At 41.8% G+C, this 16,230-nt stretch overlaps 1 protein-coding gene across 1 annotated transcript in view; it reads right to left on the reverse strand.

Moving 5' to 3' along the window:
• Nucleotides 1-471: 471 nt before the first annotated feature.
• DNAI3 (dynein axonemal intermediate chain 3) overlaps nt 472-16,230 on the reverse strand; it is a gene marked incomplete at both ends in the record, with an annotated part of 71,969 nt that continues 56,210 nt past the window's right edge. Inside the window, 6 exons of the mRNA XM_082859106.1 lie at nt 472-615; nt 4,354-4,470; nt 5,872-5,963; nt 7,601-7,805; nt 9,523-9,653; nt 14,025-14,088. Coding sequence (XP_082715232.1) covers nt 472-615; nt 4,354-4,470; nt 5,872-5,963; nt 7,601-7,805; nt 9,523-9,653; nt 14,025-14,088 — 753 coding nt within the window. The remainder of the gene's footprint in view (nt 616-4,353; nt 4,471-5,871; nt 5,964-7,600; nt 7,806-9,522; nt 9,654-14,024; nt 14,089-16,230) is intronic.

Below are 16,230 nucleotides of genomic sequence, written 5' to 3' on the forward strand. Positions count from 1 at the left end.
ATCCATTTCTATGCGTATATTTCTGGATTCCATCTGCTAATATTTTGTTGAGCACATGGCCTGACGATCTGTGCAGTGGCCCAGTGGGAGCACGTTTTGGTGAGGTGACCAAAAGCAACCTGATAATTAGGAGCAAAGTTTGAGCTCCACTTCTGTCTGGGATTAGGGGCTCTGAATGGATGTCAGGTGAGGACTGAGGGTGGATGTCTGAAGCTCTGTATTATTACAGGAAAGTGAAAATTTCATTATCAATAGCTTTTATATTCAGTACAAAGTTTAGTACATATTCAGTCCAAAAATGGAAACAGATCTTATTGTTTAATTCAAAAGTTTTAATAGCAGTGAAATAAAAGCTTGATATGCATAAGTAAACCTTTTTCACGTTTAGTTTTGCTAGTTCACCTTACATAAAAAATGATGAGTAAAGAAAAGCCCCACAAAGCCCTCAAAACACCCCTACAGAAAGCTTTTCTATATCATTTCCTTGTTTGACATTGTCTCTTCCACTTTGATTAGACCAAGATTGACGAGGATGTCCTTTTCCAGTTCCAAATAACTCTCGTAGTCCATTTTCAATTTGGCTTCCAATTGTTCTTTTGACTTCTGATACGTTTCCTAGGGGGGAAAAAAGCAAGTCATTTGTATAAAACTCTGGCAGCTAGAGATACCAAAGGCTGGGAAGGGGCTATTTTTGAAAGTCTGGCCTGCCTGCTGTTCTCTGGAAGGGCTGTGAGGGGCAGAGGGCAGGGGGGCATCTCTTGCACAGTCAGGGAGAGAGGCTGCTGGCTCTGAAGGGGAGGGGCAGAGATGAGCGGAGCGGTGTGTGCGGACTCCAGGCATCTCCTGGCGGTGGGGCTGACCCAGTCTGCCGATGGACTGGATGTGGGCTCTCGGGGGCAGGGGCAATCCAGGCTGGCCTAGAGCTCCTGCCACTGATGCAGGGAGGAGCACATTGAGAGGGGAGAGAATAACAATGAAGGGCATTTATTCAGCTAATTTACCCAGCACCACTTGCTGAATAATCTGAGTCATCTGTTTTGTTCTTTGATCTGTCAGTGTTCACCTGAGTACTGCTCTGGTTTAATAACTGTGACATTTTAATTTATTGTAATATCTGCTGGGGCAGTCATTACGATTTTTAAGATTTTGTTTTTTCTCATCTGTGTCTTCTTTCAGAGGAACTTTAGGGTCACTTCACACAGGATGGTGTGTCATCCTGTGCTGCTTTTGTTTTTTCTCCTCTTGTCCTGTCCCCATCCTAATGTCTTCCTGTGCCTTCTGATGACTTGTCACAAAGCCCTGTCTTTGTGGATTCCATCAAAGGGACCAGAACTGTATTTTATTCTAGTTTCTTTAGAGAATAATTTGCAAGAGGTATTTTCCTCTTTTGAATATTCACAATGACTGATGTTCTCTTCCCCTGCCTCTGCCACATTCTTTCCGTATGTTTGCTTTTCCCCCTCTCTTAATATCTCTGCTTTCTCAGGTTCTTCATGTCTAATCATTATAACTGCTTCATAGCATGGTGAGGATTAAATGAATTATTAAATAGGACAGGCCCTCAGAATGGTGCATGCGCCCAGTAAGCACTTGTTAGCTACACTAACCAATTCACAAAAAGAGCACGACTTGGTAAGGTGAGAGTAGAAAAATGTTCTTCTTCTAACCTTTGTCCTTTACAACATATGTGACAGATTCCGTAGCACTTCCTATCATTTTTAGGTATTAGAAATAGTGTCGTTTTCAGGTATTTGAAGACTCAGGCCAGTCCAATATCCAAGTGAAGGCTGCCCCTTGTGGCTCCCAGGGCAATGTCCCCCTGTGCACCTCCAGGCTCTTTCTGTAGATTGCCTCACCCCACTTAGAAAGTCCTTTGGGACACCTGATTTGAGCCTAGCTACTTCCAAGTTTCCACCTGGCCCCAGGAAAACTTACCACCCTCACTCTGCCATCAGTACAAGTTCATTGCCCTTGGTCCTCTCTCCACCCATCTGTCAGAGCAGTTTAAGCCAATCTTTTGCCTGCAGACTTTCCAACCATAGGAGTCAGGTCCCTGTCCCTGTGTTTCCTAAATTCTCCCTGGACATTCTGCTCTGGTCCCTTGGTAACTCCTAGCTCTTGGATTTCTGTGGCTCAGGAAGCCTCCTGCCAGGTGTACGAGGCCAATGGTCCATCCTGGCCAGCAACCTATCTCTAGCAGTGCTTCTCTTGAAGGTTTCCTCCCAGAGTCTGGGTGGTGTTGCAGAAGTGGGAATGGGGAATACACAGCGCTCCAACACCTCTCTCCAAAAAAAGAAAATCCCCTTTTCCAACCTTCTTCCCCATAATTCTTGCCTCCCTTGTGTTGCCTGGAGTGTGGGTCATTGACTAGGGGTTGCAGAATTCTTTTGAATTCTTCCGTCTTCTCTGTCCCATAGAGATGACATAATGGATCATATGGAAACTGCTACTTTTCTCAGTTTCGGGTGTCCAGCTGAAATTCCAGTTAGGAAAATTCCCATTTTGTGTGCTGTTAGAGCTGTAATTACTATTATTTTTCAGTAAGTGAGCGGTATCCAGATTCAATGTTTGCAAAGAGATGGGTATATGATTTCCCTCACATGTGTGGATTGAAGTGCACAGCCTAATCCCTGCCATTCGGGGGGCGTTCATGAAAACCAGCCTTGCTGGACGGATGTGTGATTGCCCCCTGCCCTCGGTAATAATATTAATAGTGGACACTTCCTAACTGCCAGTTACTGGCTAAGTGCTGTAAATATTTCAACTCATTTAGTCCCCACTGCAATCCGCTGAGGTTGTTAGTTTGTTCCCATTTCCCCTATTATCAGCAGTTGCTTGTAAGGAGATACTTCTGACCAACATTAGTTATTTTTCCTTGGTGCCCCTTTTCATTTTCTAAATGTAACAGAGGAGCCCTTTTAAATGTATTCACTTATCCACAGTCTAGTTCCAGAGAAAACTTGACAAGTGGAAGCTCTAATTTAAGGAGGGTACTATGTCAAATGGAAATGAAGTTACAAGAAGGTGGAAAAGTTTTGGAAACTCAAAAGCATCATACAATTCCAAGATATGATTATTATAATATTCAAGTTTTTAAAAAGTACTTCACATTGTAAATTATTTTTGGATTATCCACAATTCTATGTGGCTAATTAGCTGTCACTATGTTATTGAAACACTCCTAGTAATCGATGATTGCTGGTGTAGGAAAGGGTGGCAGATTTTCACCCAGTGTTTGTGGTTGTGCAAAAGAACAGACCAAGACCAATTTTTTTTTTTTTTGTAGCAAAAGAAAACAAAGAAAAGTTAATTAATTGGTGTTCTTTTATACCTTGTCACCACTAAACCATGTCACCACTAAACAATGTTTTTAAATGATGCTCCCTCTGTTTTTGTTCCACTAATTCGTATATATCAATGTGATAATGTTAATCTATTTGCTAATGCAGTACATTAAAATATTTCCACATGCTTGTGCTTTTAATTGAGACCTAGGGTCTTACATGAGTAATTACATTGGAGGAGGCTATATATTTGGCTATAAGGAAACAACAGGCGGTGATGAAATTGTTGGTGACAAAAGGGCAAGGAAGGGAATGAGCAAGAGACAAGCAGAAATATGGACTGAGATGACCTCAAGTGAGAAAGAAAGAAGAGCTGAATTCACAGAATATTTCAAGGCCCTAAATTCCAGTGGTCAAGGGAACACCAACAGAGTGATGGAATTCACATCAAACAGAGAGGCTGAGGAAGAGGATGGGGGCTTCAGAGATTTAGGTTCCCTTTTGGTAAATTTTTTTTTTTTTTTTTTTGCAGGACGCAGGCCTCTCACTGTTGTGGCCCCTCCCGTTGCAGAGCACAGGCTCCGGACGCGCAGGCTCAGCGGTCATGGCTCACGGGCCCAGCCGCTCTGCGGCATGTGGGATCTGCCCGGACCGGGGCACGAACCCGTGTCCCCTGCATCGGCAGGCGGACTGTCAACCACTGTGCCACCAGGGAAGCCCTGCACTGTTTTCATGCATTATTCACTAGATGTTAAAATTCTATGAAATGAAAGCATTCGAATTTGAATCTTTGTATCTATAATTGGTATTTAGATACCACTGTATCTAAAGGCCTTTGAAATATAGAAAATTTCAGAAACTTAAATTGGGTAGAATCTCACTAGGTGTGTCCAACTGGTTGTTCTGACTCATAGTAAGCTAGGAAATCAGAGAAATGCCCCCTTGACTCCCATCAGAGCAAGAATGAAAAAAGGCATAATTTTTCTATTAAAATTGTGGAATAAGCCAAACAAATATATTCTCAATGGCATTAGAGGAAAGCAATTATTGTTTCTGAAATTTAACTTACAACTTTTTTCTTCTCCATTTCCATTTCTTTCTTTTCTTCTTCCCGAATTTTTTTGCGCTGTTCTACATATTCCAGATGCTTGACTTCTCTTTCAAAGTAGTAGCTTATCCTAGATACCTGTTAGAAGCACAGGCCCATGAGAGGGGGACCCACATGGAAGCCCCCATGTTCTTCATGAGGCTCTGAAGAATTTCTGCGGCTTGTAAGTTATTAGCTAGATTACCTGCTTTGGGATAATGCCCACAGGCCCACTATCAGAGGAACTAGCTAATTTGGGGGCTACTGGGCTAAGGTTTAGGGGCCTGCAAATTGAGGGATGGCAGGAAAGGAGTGGGATTGGAAGGAGAGAGCTGCAAAAAATTGCAATTTTGTTGGAGAAATATTCAGGGATTGCTCCCACCCCCGCTTCTTTCCTTCTCACTTTTAAGACTAAGGGAAGTTTCACATCATCAAACAAACTTGGAAAACCCAGATGAGGATGTCAATGGAAACCGTAAAGGGACTGGAAGCACAGCTGAGTTCCTGGTCCCCCGGAGAGTTTAGCGTGTGGACGTAAGAATAGAAGCAGGGAAGTCAGCAGAGACCTTGGGCAAGGCCACCAAGGGAAGGAAAGTTTTTTGCATACCAGTAACTAGGGTGATGTTGTTGGGACTTGCAACAGATTGCAATCTATATGTTTAATGTTGGTTGCATACATATTTATGTATTTCTACATATTGATCTTCTTTTTATAACCTAATTATTAACACTGCTTGAAACCCTTGGGTGGTGTGCATGGAGTGGCAGAATACTGCCACTTCAGACCTGTTGCCTGCAGCACACCAAGCTGGGGAAGGACGGGTGGAGGCTGGCAATGGATAGATGCATAAAAATGTCAGCTGGGCCCTCTGGGAAGGATATCACTGAAATAAGGGTCCCACGCTTAGGTTACAACGTGAAAATAACATCTTATGATTATGAATCCCCAAATCAATTCCTCTCTGAATCTGGGCTTCATTTACTTGGACTTTCTTTTGCTGCATGCTTGTTTTTTTTTTTTTTTCCCTAGCTTTAAACCATTTATCTCATAAAACAGAAATACATACCCTTCTTTAAATTTTTTATTTTATATTGGAGTACAGTTGATTAACAATGTTGTGTTAGTTTCAGGGGTACAGCAAAGTGATTCAGTTATACATATACTTGTATCTATTTTTTTTCAAATTCTTTTCCCATTTAGGTTAACATCCCCTTATTTTTGACTGCATGATTCTTTTGTTCTCTTAAAGAGCAAAAATGCTGTCATTTCTTTTTTTTAACATCTTTATTGGGGTATAATTGCTTTACAATGGTGAGTTAGTTTCTGCTTTATAACAAAGTGAATCAGTTATACATATACATATGTTCCCATATCTCTTCCCTCTGCGTCTCCCTCCCTCCCACCCTCCCTATCCCAATGCTGTCGTTTCTGAACATACTTCTAAAACATGCCTCAGCAGTATCTGATCACGTAAATCCTCAAAGCCAAAAGTTACTAACCTCATTGGTGGAAGGGCGACTTAGTGTCCAAGGAATTTCCAATATATGCAATGTTCCATAATAATCAGCTATGGCTATAAATTGCTGCTTAGCTGAAAGATTAAAAAAATGTGGGAGAAAAACAACTCTGCAATCAGAAAGCCACTTTAGAGGTTAAACATGTGCTGTGTTTTTGTTTTGTGATTTCCCAAAGGACCTGTCGTGGTTACAATGATCTTGGCTGAGACCGAGTCTTTGTCAGCCACCCTGCTCACCCCCAATCATGTTTTCTCAGCCTCTATATAAGGAGTGTGGCTCCTAGCTGAGATTGACCCTCTCTGACTGGATCCACTGGGCAGATTTGAAAAGAAAGCAGGGACAATACATGGAAGATTTAAAAAAAAAAAATCATCATGCCAATTTTCACCAAAGACATAGTAAGGGCTAAAGGATGCCATTATCCAGATGAATTTCAAAGACACAGCCAGAACCAGTTTTCTTATTATAAAAACAAATTGCTTCCTTTGATCATTTAAAATGGATATAAAACACGAATGTGTTTGAAAATTTAGTTTTCTCTCTCTTCAACTTTTTTTCCTCATTTTCAGCAGGTCTGGTTCAAATTGCTAAATCCTAGACTTGTAATCCCTGGAGGTATACAAAAGCAATGTTTTGTAGCAAAGATGGGAAAACACACTTTGGTGACACACATGGCCGAGTAGTATTAGTCAGACTCTGACACTCTTAGAGATTCTGAAGACTGTGTTTCTAAATGTAATGTTTCTTCTGAGAAAGAAGTGAATAGAAAGACAATTTTATGCCTGCACATCTTTGGAAACAAAGGGAAAGTTCTTTGAAATGGAGCAAATATACACTGAATTTGGGTAGAAAGTATTACTTGGGTGAAACAGAGAAATTGGGACAAAGGATATAAATTACTTTTCCATCGACACATTCTTAAATTTCTGCTTGCTCTGTTATACATTACCTTTTTCCTCTTTATGAGTTTAAAAGTTATAGTTTAAAGAAATATATGACCCCGCAGAGTCATTTGATCTCAAGAAGGAAACTGCTTGATATTGTCCAGTGGAGGGCCATAAAGTGATAAAATATTGAAAATTTGTGACATAATGAAAAATTAAAGGTACAGAACTTATTCTATTTGGAAAAGAAGCAGCAAAATGTAGCAAAGATTTAGGGTTCACCCTGTGATTTAGGGACCCGGAGAGGGTGAGAAGGATGCTTTTTTTTTTTTTTTTTTGCAGTATGTGGGCCTCTCACTGTTGTGGCCTGTCCCGTTGTGGGGCACAGGCTCTGGACGCACAGGCTCAAAGGCCATGGCTCACGGGCCCAGCCACTCCGCGGCATGTGGGATCTTCCCGGACCGGGGCACGAACCCGTGTCCCCTGCATCGGCAGGCGGACTCTCAACCACTGCACCACCAGGGAAGCCCGAGAAGGATGCTTTTTAATGTGTGGTTTAAAATCAGCCTCTGCTTGACATACTAAAATGTGTCTCAGAAATAACTGTTGATGAAGAAAACAGTGAGAGAAACTCAGGTTGTATCCAGAATTTGAAAAGGGAAAGGAAGGGGAATGATGGGAAGGAAAGAGAAAGGAAGAGAAGAGATGGAATGGGAAGAAAAATCTTGAGAAGAAACATCGGAGGCTTTCCAGTTGAATGTCAAAATGTTCCTAAGCTAGCCCCAAAAGGCAAAATGACTTAGCTCATTCAATCAGAATTAACATACCAGAAAAGGTCCAGGGTTTGATGTATGTGATCATAGTTATACAGATGTTTTGTGACTGGACTGGTTCGTGGGTTTTCTCCAGAAGGTCCCAGATATCGATGTATCCATCTTCTCGGCCAATGTAAAAGACTCCAGGCCTTGTCAGGGACCAGTGCCCTGAGGTGTACCTTTTTGGTGCACAGGATGACTGAAGGACGGGTCCAGTCTAAAAAGAAATTAAAAAAAAAAACAAATTAAAAGCTTTTGTTGTTATCTGAGAGATATTCACAATGATTTTTTAAAAGTAAAACTCAGATGGCTATGATCATATAAAAGATCAAAACTTCCAATCGAGCTATTTATGGTTCTAATAATCCAACTGCTGCTAAATCCATTGCTCTTTCTATGGAGACTGATGGACACCGGAGAAGTAAAGACTATAAGCAAATTTTGCCTATATCTTTATTTTCCTGTCAGGTGCCTGCTCACCATGGAAATAGCTCTGGTGGGCAGGAAAAGGGAATGAAAAGTCAATTCTATCTGTGAGCTGCATCCAATGGCTTATTAATATTATTTGGAAGAGATTCTGGACCACCAAAGCAACACAAGATCATCTTATCTTTTCTCTATTTGGGGGGAATTTGCCTTCTTTGGGAGGTTTTCATAGAGACTGAAGATCAGAATGTGCTCTCTTCCCACCGTCATGCTCCGCCTGGGCTCATTCACCAACTTACATCTGCGGGACTAACCTAAGTCATGAGCTGCTTTCCACCTTCCCATACATGCAAACAAAACCTTCCTACAGGGAACAACGAAGGTCACCAATTCACGGACTCCTTAGAGGCAACAGGCCAAACCTGTTGCTCAGCTCCTTCAGTTTTGGTGGATAACCAGGTTCCTGACCCCTGCATGGTCTTTGGACAATCTTGCCTACATTTCTTTTGTCTTTCTCTTTAACCGCAAAACTCATGCTTGCTTGTTGTAAAAAAAAAAAAAAAAAAAAAAAAAAAAGCATACAAAAGTACATTGTTATAAAGTAGAAGTCCTTTTGTGGATGGACACTTAAGGAGTTTTCAACTTTTTTAAATGACAAACTTGTACATCTATTCACACACGTTATTTTTTTGAGTATTCCTGTAAGTTAGAGTCCCAGAAATAAAAGGAAAAAAAAGTGTTAGGTCAAAGAATACATATATTACAGCTCTGAAATATATATATATATATATATATATATATATATATATACACACACACACACACACACACACATATATATATGTATATACATACTTTTTTACAGATTTTGATAATTTTCTTAAGTAGCTCATGAGAGGGACATATCCTACTGATTTTCCCATGCCCTTGCTTCACTAGATTTTACCAGTCTTTCTAGTTTTGGGCAGTTTAGCTTCTGTCTACCTGGACCCAGGCCCTGTCCTAATCAGGACCACTGGATTCTTGGCACTGCCTCACCTTGACCCATGCACGTCTCTGCCTGCCTGGTGACGGACCCCTTAGCTTTCCTAGCCCCACTTTCTGAGCCTTCCGACAAATTGCCCAGTGCAAGAGCAGTGACAGTCCCATTGCTTCTCCTTAGAGTTCGTGCCATAATCAGCATTCCATCTTGTATTTTAAGCAGAGGGAAAAACATAAATCAAGGGAACTGCCCATGATATACACAGTATTTCGAAGAAAAGACTGTTTGGTTTCAGAGAACAAAAGACTTGTACATGTTTCCTTCCCTCAGGAAAGAAAAGCAAATGGTTGTGTTTTCCAAAGGCTTGCAGTGGTTCTGCTGACAGGCTGGGGCCCAGGCCATCTGTTCCAATTTCTCTAAAAAATGTCCCAAAGGCATTGCTATGTCAGAACAGTCTGTTTTTCCTATTGTTTTTCTCAATAACAAAGGACCACACACCCACTCCTCCATTTTGCAGGCAACTTACCATAATACCTTCTTTCCAGATGGCCACGTTCCAACCCCCAACAGTGAGGATAATGTCCTTGTAAAAAGGTGATCTCTGAATGGTGTGAACACCTCCATCATGGACTGTGTAGAGGCTCAAGGGCTTCTTTGCTGTTGGAGTGGAAAAGGCCATTTCACCTTTTATAACACTGTTTACATTCCTGCAATGAAGAATGGGCAGACCTCCGAAGGACAGTTAGGTCCCGATTAATGAGGTCCAAGAGTGGAGAACCAGAGGTCAGTTGGGGTGAATGAATCTGTCAAGGGACAGCTCCTCCTCTTTTTTAAGGAAAGTCCAGGGAAATTCCCATCAAGGCTACTTTTCAGGCTCAAAGGAACACTTCCTGTTCTTATTCATTCACTCATTTATTAGTCTATCAGTCAATAGTATATATTGTCAGTCAATAAATAATTGTGGATTGTTTGTATGTACCAGGTACTGTAGATGGATGGGTAAACAATGGTTAATAAACAAACATGATCTGTCCTCTTGGACCTTACAGTCCAGTGGAAAGACAGATACTCAACAAACAAATCCCAAGGTATATAATAAAAAAAAAAATGCGAAAAGTATTTTGAAGTAAAACATATCACAAGAAAGAATAACAAGGGACATTCGTAATTTAGGCTGAATGGTCAGAACAGGCTTCTCTGAAGATGAGTCATTTAGGCTTGAGTTCATCACGGGAAGATTTTGGTGTGGAGTAGCATTCCAGACAGAAGGAAAAATACACACCAACGTCCTGAGAAGTGTTTAGTGCATTTATTATTTTGAGGAAGGCAATAGGACTGGAGTCTGATAATCCCAGGGTGAGACATAGGAAACAAATGGAGACCAGGAGAGTCCAGACCTTGCAAATCCTTGTTAGGAAAAACATTTAGATTACATTCTAAGTGTCATGTTTTTTAATGAGCCCTTTAGGCCTAGAAGACTATCTGATTGACATACGAAAGGATTCTCTGGTTGCTGTGGCAAGAATGGATCAGAGGCAGGTAAAAGCAAAGAGGGGACACCATGGGAGGTTGTTGCTGTAGTTCTAGTGAGAGAGGATGGTGACTTGGATGAAGGTGCAATGGAGGAGTGGATAATCAGAAACGTTTGCGTGCTAGAGTTGGCAGGAGGGGTGAGAGAGATGAGTGCTGAGAATGGCAGCCAGGTTTCTGGTAAGAGCAACAGGCACTCTGTACTTTCCATTTATTGCAACTGGGAAGACTAGAGGACAAGCAGATTTGGATATTAAGATGAAGGCTTCCCCGCTGTCTCTGCCCCAGGCACCAGGGTCCTTCTGCTCCCCTGGTCTGCCTCTTCCGCCATGGCTTGGGCTTCCTCTCCCCGGTCCTGGCTTTGGAGCTGGCTGCTCCTTATTCCTTGCTGCCCATACCCACAAGCCCCAGGGATGGCCCTAAAAATATGTGCCAGTCCAGGCCAAAGCACAATGTGTGGCTATTTTATACTAAAACCACGAATTTACTCTGAAACTTATCATATTAACAGCTATGTGAAGGTTGGATTTTTTTTTCTCAGAACAACAATGTAACATTAAGCAGAAAAAAAAGCTACCATAATCTTGTAAAAAGCTGATACAGTGTCAAAGAGATACTTGTCCACCCATGTTCATAGCAGCATTCCTTGCAATACCCAAAAGACAGAAGCAACCCAAGTGTCCATCAATGGATGAATGGATAAACAAAATGTGGTATATCCATACAATGGAATATTATTCATCCTTCAAAAGGAAGGGAATTCTGACATATGCTACAACAGAAATGAAAACTGAGTATATCATTTTAAGAGAAATAAGCCAGTCTCAAAAAGGCAAATACAGGGACTTCCCCGGCAGTCCAGTGGTTAAGACTCTACCTGCCAATGCAAGAGGCACGGGTTTGATCCCTGGTTGGGGAACTAAGATCCCACATGCCGTGTGGTGTGGCCAAAAACTTAAGAAAAAAGGCAAATACTGTATGACTCCACTTACATGAGGTACTTACAACAGGTACATTCATAGAGATAGAAAGTAGACTGGTGGTGGCCAGGAGCTGAGGGGAAAGAGGAGTGGGGAGCTAGTGTTTAACAGGTACAGAGTCTCAGTTTCACAAGATGAAAAGAGTTCTGGAAATTGGTTGCACAACAACGTGAATGTACTTAACTCCCCTGAACTGTACTTAAAAATGGTTAAGATGTTAAATTTCTTGTTTATGTATATTTTTATCTCAATGTGAAAATTATTTGAAAAAAGTATATACAGTAAAAATAAATAAGTTTAAACATAGCTCTTCTAGGTTAAAAAAGACCAATTTTCCTCTAACCAGAGCTCCATCTTGAAGACAGCACAGGAGCCTAATTTCTAAGGGCCCCTTGAAGTGATCTGGAGGATTTCTGGGAAGGCAGGAGACCCTTGGAAGCCAGCAGCTTTCTTCTTGCTGTTACTTGTGTCCCTCAGATCCTGGTTTTGTCCTTGGTGAGCCGGGCTTCCCTACACCACCTCACTCTGGTGAGCAGGGCTACGCAGGAGTCTAGAAGCCCTCTGCAAAATGTAATGACCACCAGTGATAGGAATATAGATAGCCATCAAGATTTGTACTTTTAACATGTTAGAGGTTCTCAGCCCATATAACTTTTTCTTCCTTTTGTCCTTTGGAAGACCTTAGAGCCATTCAGCAGTAAATGGAGCTGTCCTTAAGTTATTAAATGAAATGCCAGAGCCCCCAGCCAGGTTATTATAAGAAACTTACAATAAACAAAACAGTAGTTTTCCAGAGTCAATATCTAATGAAGGATTTAGTATACTGATGTGGTTAAGAGCACAGACCATCTGGGTTCAAATCCAGTGTTGCTGTGAGGATCAATCCATGGAGAGTACTGAGTGCCTAACACATGACGTGTGCCAATTTGTGAGTTGAGTACATGAGATGATTATGTTAACTGTCATCATCATCAAATACATCAGCCTGTATTTCTTGGCTTGTCACTTAGATCATCTGTTTGATTTGGACTTCTTCATCACACACAGCTCAGTCAGGGTAATCTGTCTTTCAGAAGTTTCTTCTTAGAAAAGGAAATTCTCCTTCCTGCCTTTCTGTATATTTGAGATAAGAACATGGGGCTCCCAGCAGATCAAGAGAAAATGGCCCCCAGTATTTGCCTCATCTTTACCCAGGAAACCTCCATGGTGTTTATGAAAGACATCAGGCTGGTAGCTTCCAAGGAAAACACTGCCAGTTCACAGAATGTTAAGTAGGGCATGCAATTTACAGTTCAGCATGTCTACACATTGATTTTCCCTGAACTTCAACCATTATCCAATGGAAGTAACAGTGTCATTTGGCTTTCCATGTTACAAAATACTTGACTGGTAATTTTAAAGTATTAAGATGACTTAAAAATAGCCTTTAAGTAGGTGGTTAGAGCTATTTCTCATTTTTTTGGAATGAATTAAATGTCAAGAAATTAACAGCAACTTCTCTTTTTCTTTCCCACTCACATCCCACTGGTCACTAAGTCCTGGAATGATGACTCGTATGTCTCTCTCCCCCTCTTGTATTTCCTCTGCTGGATATCCTTGTCACCCTGCCTATACATCAGTCCTCTCCATCTCTCATCTAGGCTATTGCAACTGGCCATCCTACTTCCCACCAATTAATTAACCCCTGATCTCCTGACAGAGTGATTTTCTGATTATACTGGTGGTACTAGGATAAGGTCCACAGGTTAGTAAAGCACTCAAGGCTCTTTGCCATCTGGACTCAAATGTCCTTCCTGGCACCTCTCCTGCTGCTGTTGCCCTCTCTGTTACCATGCTTTGGCCAGAAGATCTCCCTGTTTACTAATTGTGCGCTGCTCTTCTGAGCTTCTATGTTTTTGTACTTGTTTGTCTTTCTACCTGGAATGCCTTTCTCCAGCTGGAAACTTGCAAACCACCCACCTGGGCGTGTCCCTCACACCTCTGTTCATCTGCCCAGAGTCTGGGCCCTGGGAGCAGGGGAACATGTGGGCACGACCAGTCCCAGCCCCAAAGGAGGGCCCTAGAGTTAACTTCTCCCATACAGGGCTGAGGTCTGCAAGATCATGGTAAATTTAGCTTATAATTTCATGCTGACTCAGAATTTCCACATAGCTGAGCTACTGGGTTGTTGAATTATTGAAACAGCATGGTTATTTTAAAACTGAATTGTCCAAGGGTCTCTGTAATTTAAGTATCAATACATCAGTGCTCCTCAAATTTCAGTGTGAAAACAAATCACCTGGAGAATTTTATTAAAATCTGTATTCAGATTCAGCAGGCCTGGGGTAGGATCCAAGATTTTGTTTTTCTAACAAGCTCCCAGGTGACAACTGTGCTGCTTGTCCGAAGCCCTCACTTTGAGTAACAGGTGTAGGGTCAGAACCTCAGGGGCCCTCTCTCCCATTAGCAAGGACAGGGTTACTCGTACTTCGTAAAAAAGAAATAAATTATTAATAACAGAGCAATCACCAAAACTTACTCATAAATCGGCCAGTTTCAGGGTCTTTCTCCATTTTCCAATCTGTGTATATCACTTCACCTTCCTAAAAATATTACAGGTTCCTGATCAGACAACTTAAAAGACAAAAGTCCTCTTATTCATGTGCTAAGACTGACCACGACCCAAACAAACACAAAGTAACAAGTCAATTTAATCAAACAATAATTTGGTGCAGTGTGGGGAGGGAAGGCTCAAAATGATTAGTTGATTTTATATTAAACAAAAAAATGAATTTGTTGAGTTTTTATCTACACACATCGATGGGGAGAACACAGGCAATTATGAAGCTATTCTAGGTACACAAGTTCCAACTGCTGGGTTCCCAAAGTCGTTGTTAACAAAAAATTGTCCCAATAGACTGAAAGCTCCAGAAGGGGAGGGATCTAGTCTGCCCTATTCAGTGATTTGTTCTCAGCATGTTACAAAGTCAGTACTTAATAAATATTCATGAAATAAGAGAGAAAGAGGGAATATGTATGGTACTCATCATCTTTGAAAGTTGAGAAGAAGAAACAGAGTTCTAGCCAAATGACATAACAAGTAATATGTATTCCAGTTCTACTTATGGCCATTTTAAGGAGAAGAGAAAGAAGAGGGACCTGGTGTAAACAAGAGGCAGAAATTGCCACACAAAGGGGAAAGACAGACAGAACCAGTGAATGAAGAGGTGGGAGAGGTTCAGAGAAAAAATTTACTCCCAGGCCACCATCTTATAAATGTAAAACCCACATGCAATCTCCTAATCCCAATGTGTTTTTCATTAAATAATAAGAGGAAAACACAGAGAAGGGTATATATTAAGATGAGTTAAGAGGACTCAGAGGAAGGGATGGATTGGGATACATAGGTGAGAGAGAGGAGATGGGAAAACATTTGAGTTATGCAAAGTGAAGGACAATCTCATGGGACAAGGGCCACTCATTCATTCACTCATCTGTGCTTTCATTCATCCATGTCAACTCATTTAACAAACAAGGACTGTGTGTGGCGCTGGAAATTCAGTCTGAAGACAAGCCCTCCCTCCCCTCTTGGTACATAGTCTAAGGGAGCAGACAGCCTGGGATGCGTCTACTGTACACCTCTAGCCCATCGCCTGTGGCACATCACCCTTGGAGTTACCATTTCCTGAGCACTCAGTGCTGCTGGAGTTGTTAGGAGCTTTATGTACATGACCCCAGCCCTCACCAAAGTCCTGTAAGAGAGTTAATATCTCCTGGCTCTCACAGCTGGTATGTGGAGCTCAGAAACTGAACCGAGTCACGGGAATAATTTGCACCAGGTTAATAAATATGTGTTGAGTGGTGATTACATCACCAGCCACTTGGCTAGAAACCTTAGCATCCCCCTCCATCTGGTTACCTAGTTCCAACAATTTCACTGCCTCCATGCCTGTGTGACATTCTCGGCCCCACTGCTCAGGCCCTCTTCACCACTGGGTGGGCCCACCTGAGATCACTGTCTACCAGGCCTCTCTGCCTACAGGGCTCCACTTCCTCCAGCTTCAGCCCTGAGCCAGCCAACCTAGATCCCAGAGAGGCATCCCTTAAACTCTCTATCCAAAGTACAAGGATCAGTCAGCCACGTCAGGGGTTGGCAGGAGAGCGTCCCACTGGATGGTCAGCCCCGCGAGGGCAGGGAATTTTGGATGTCTGTTCTCTGCTATATTCCCTGGGCCAAGAACAGTGCTTGGTATATATTAAATGTTCAGTAAATATCTGCTGAATAATGAATGATATTCACTCCAAGGAGTGCAAGGACTTGAAAGGCAGGAAAGAGTTTGGTAAGAAGAATGAGAGAAAAAATCAGAGCAGACAGAGAGAGTGAGTAGACTGGTGCAGATGGGGGTGGAGAGAGAGAAAGGGGCCAAATGATGCAGAATCTTACATCATTTGGTGTAAGGAGTTTGAATTTTTCATGTGTCACTAAAGAGGAGTTTAAGCAGAGGGTGTCATGCTTTAATTTCTGCTTTAAGATTTTGTGGTTATTTCTCTTTCTAAACCTATCATTCTTGGCTTACAAAACTTTGGTGTGCACAGAGACAAATATTATATGAATCCACTTACATGAGGTACCTAGAACAGTGAAATTCATTGAGACAGAAAGTAGAATGGTGGTGCCAGGAGTGGGAGGCAGTAGGGAATGGGGAGTTACTGCTTTAATTGCTACAGAAGTTTAATTTGGGAAA

This window comes from Leucopleurus acutus, assembly GCF_964270905.1.
Source record: "Leucopleurus acutus genome assembly, chromosome: 2".
NCBI classification, from domain to species: Eukaryota; Metazoa; Chordata; class Mammalia; order Artiodactyla; family Delphinidae; genus Leucopleurus; species Leucopleurus acutus.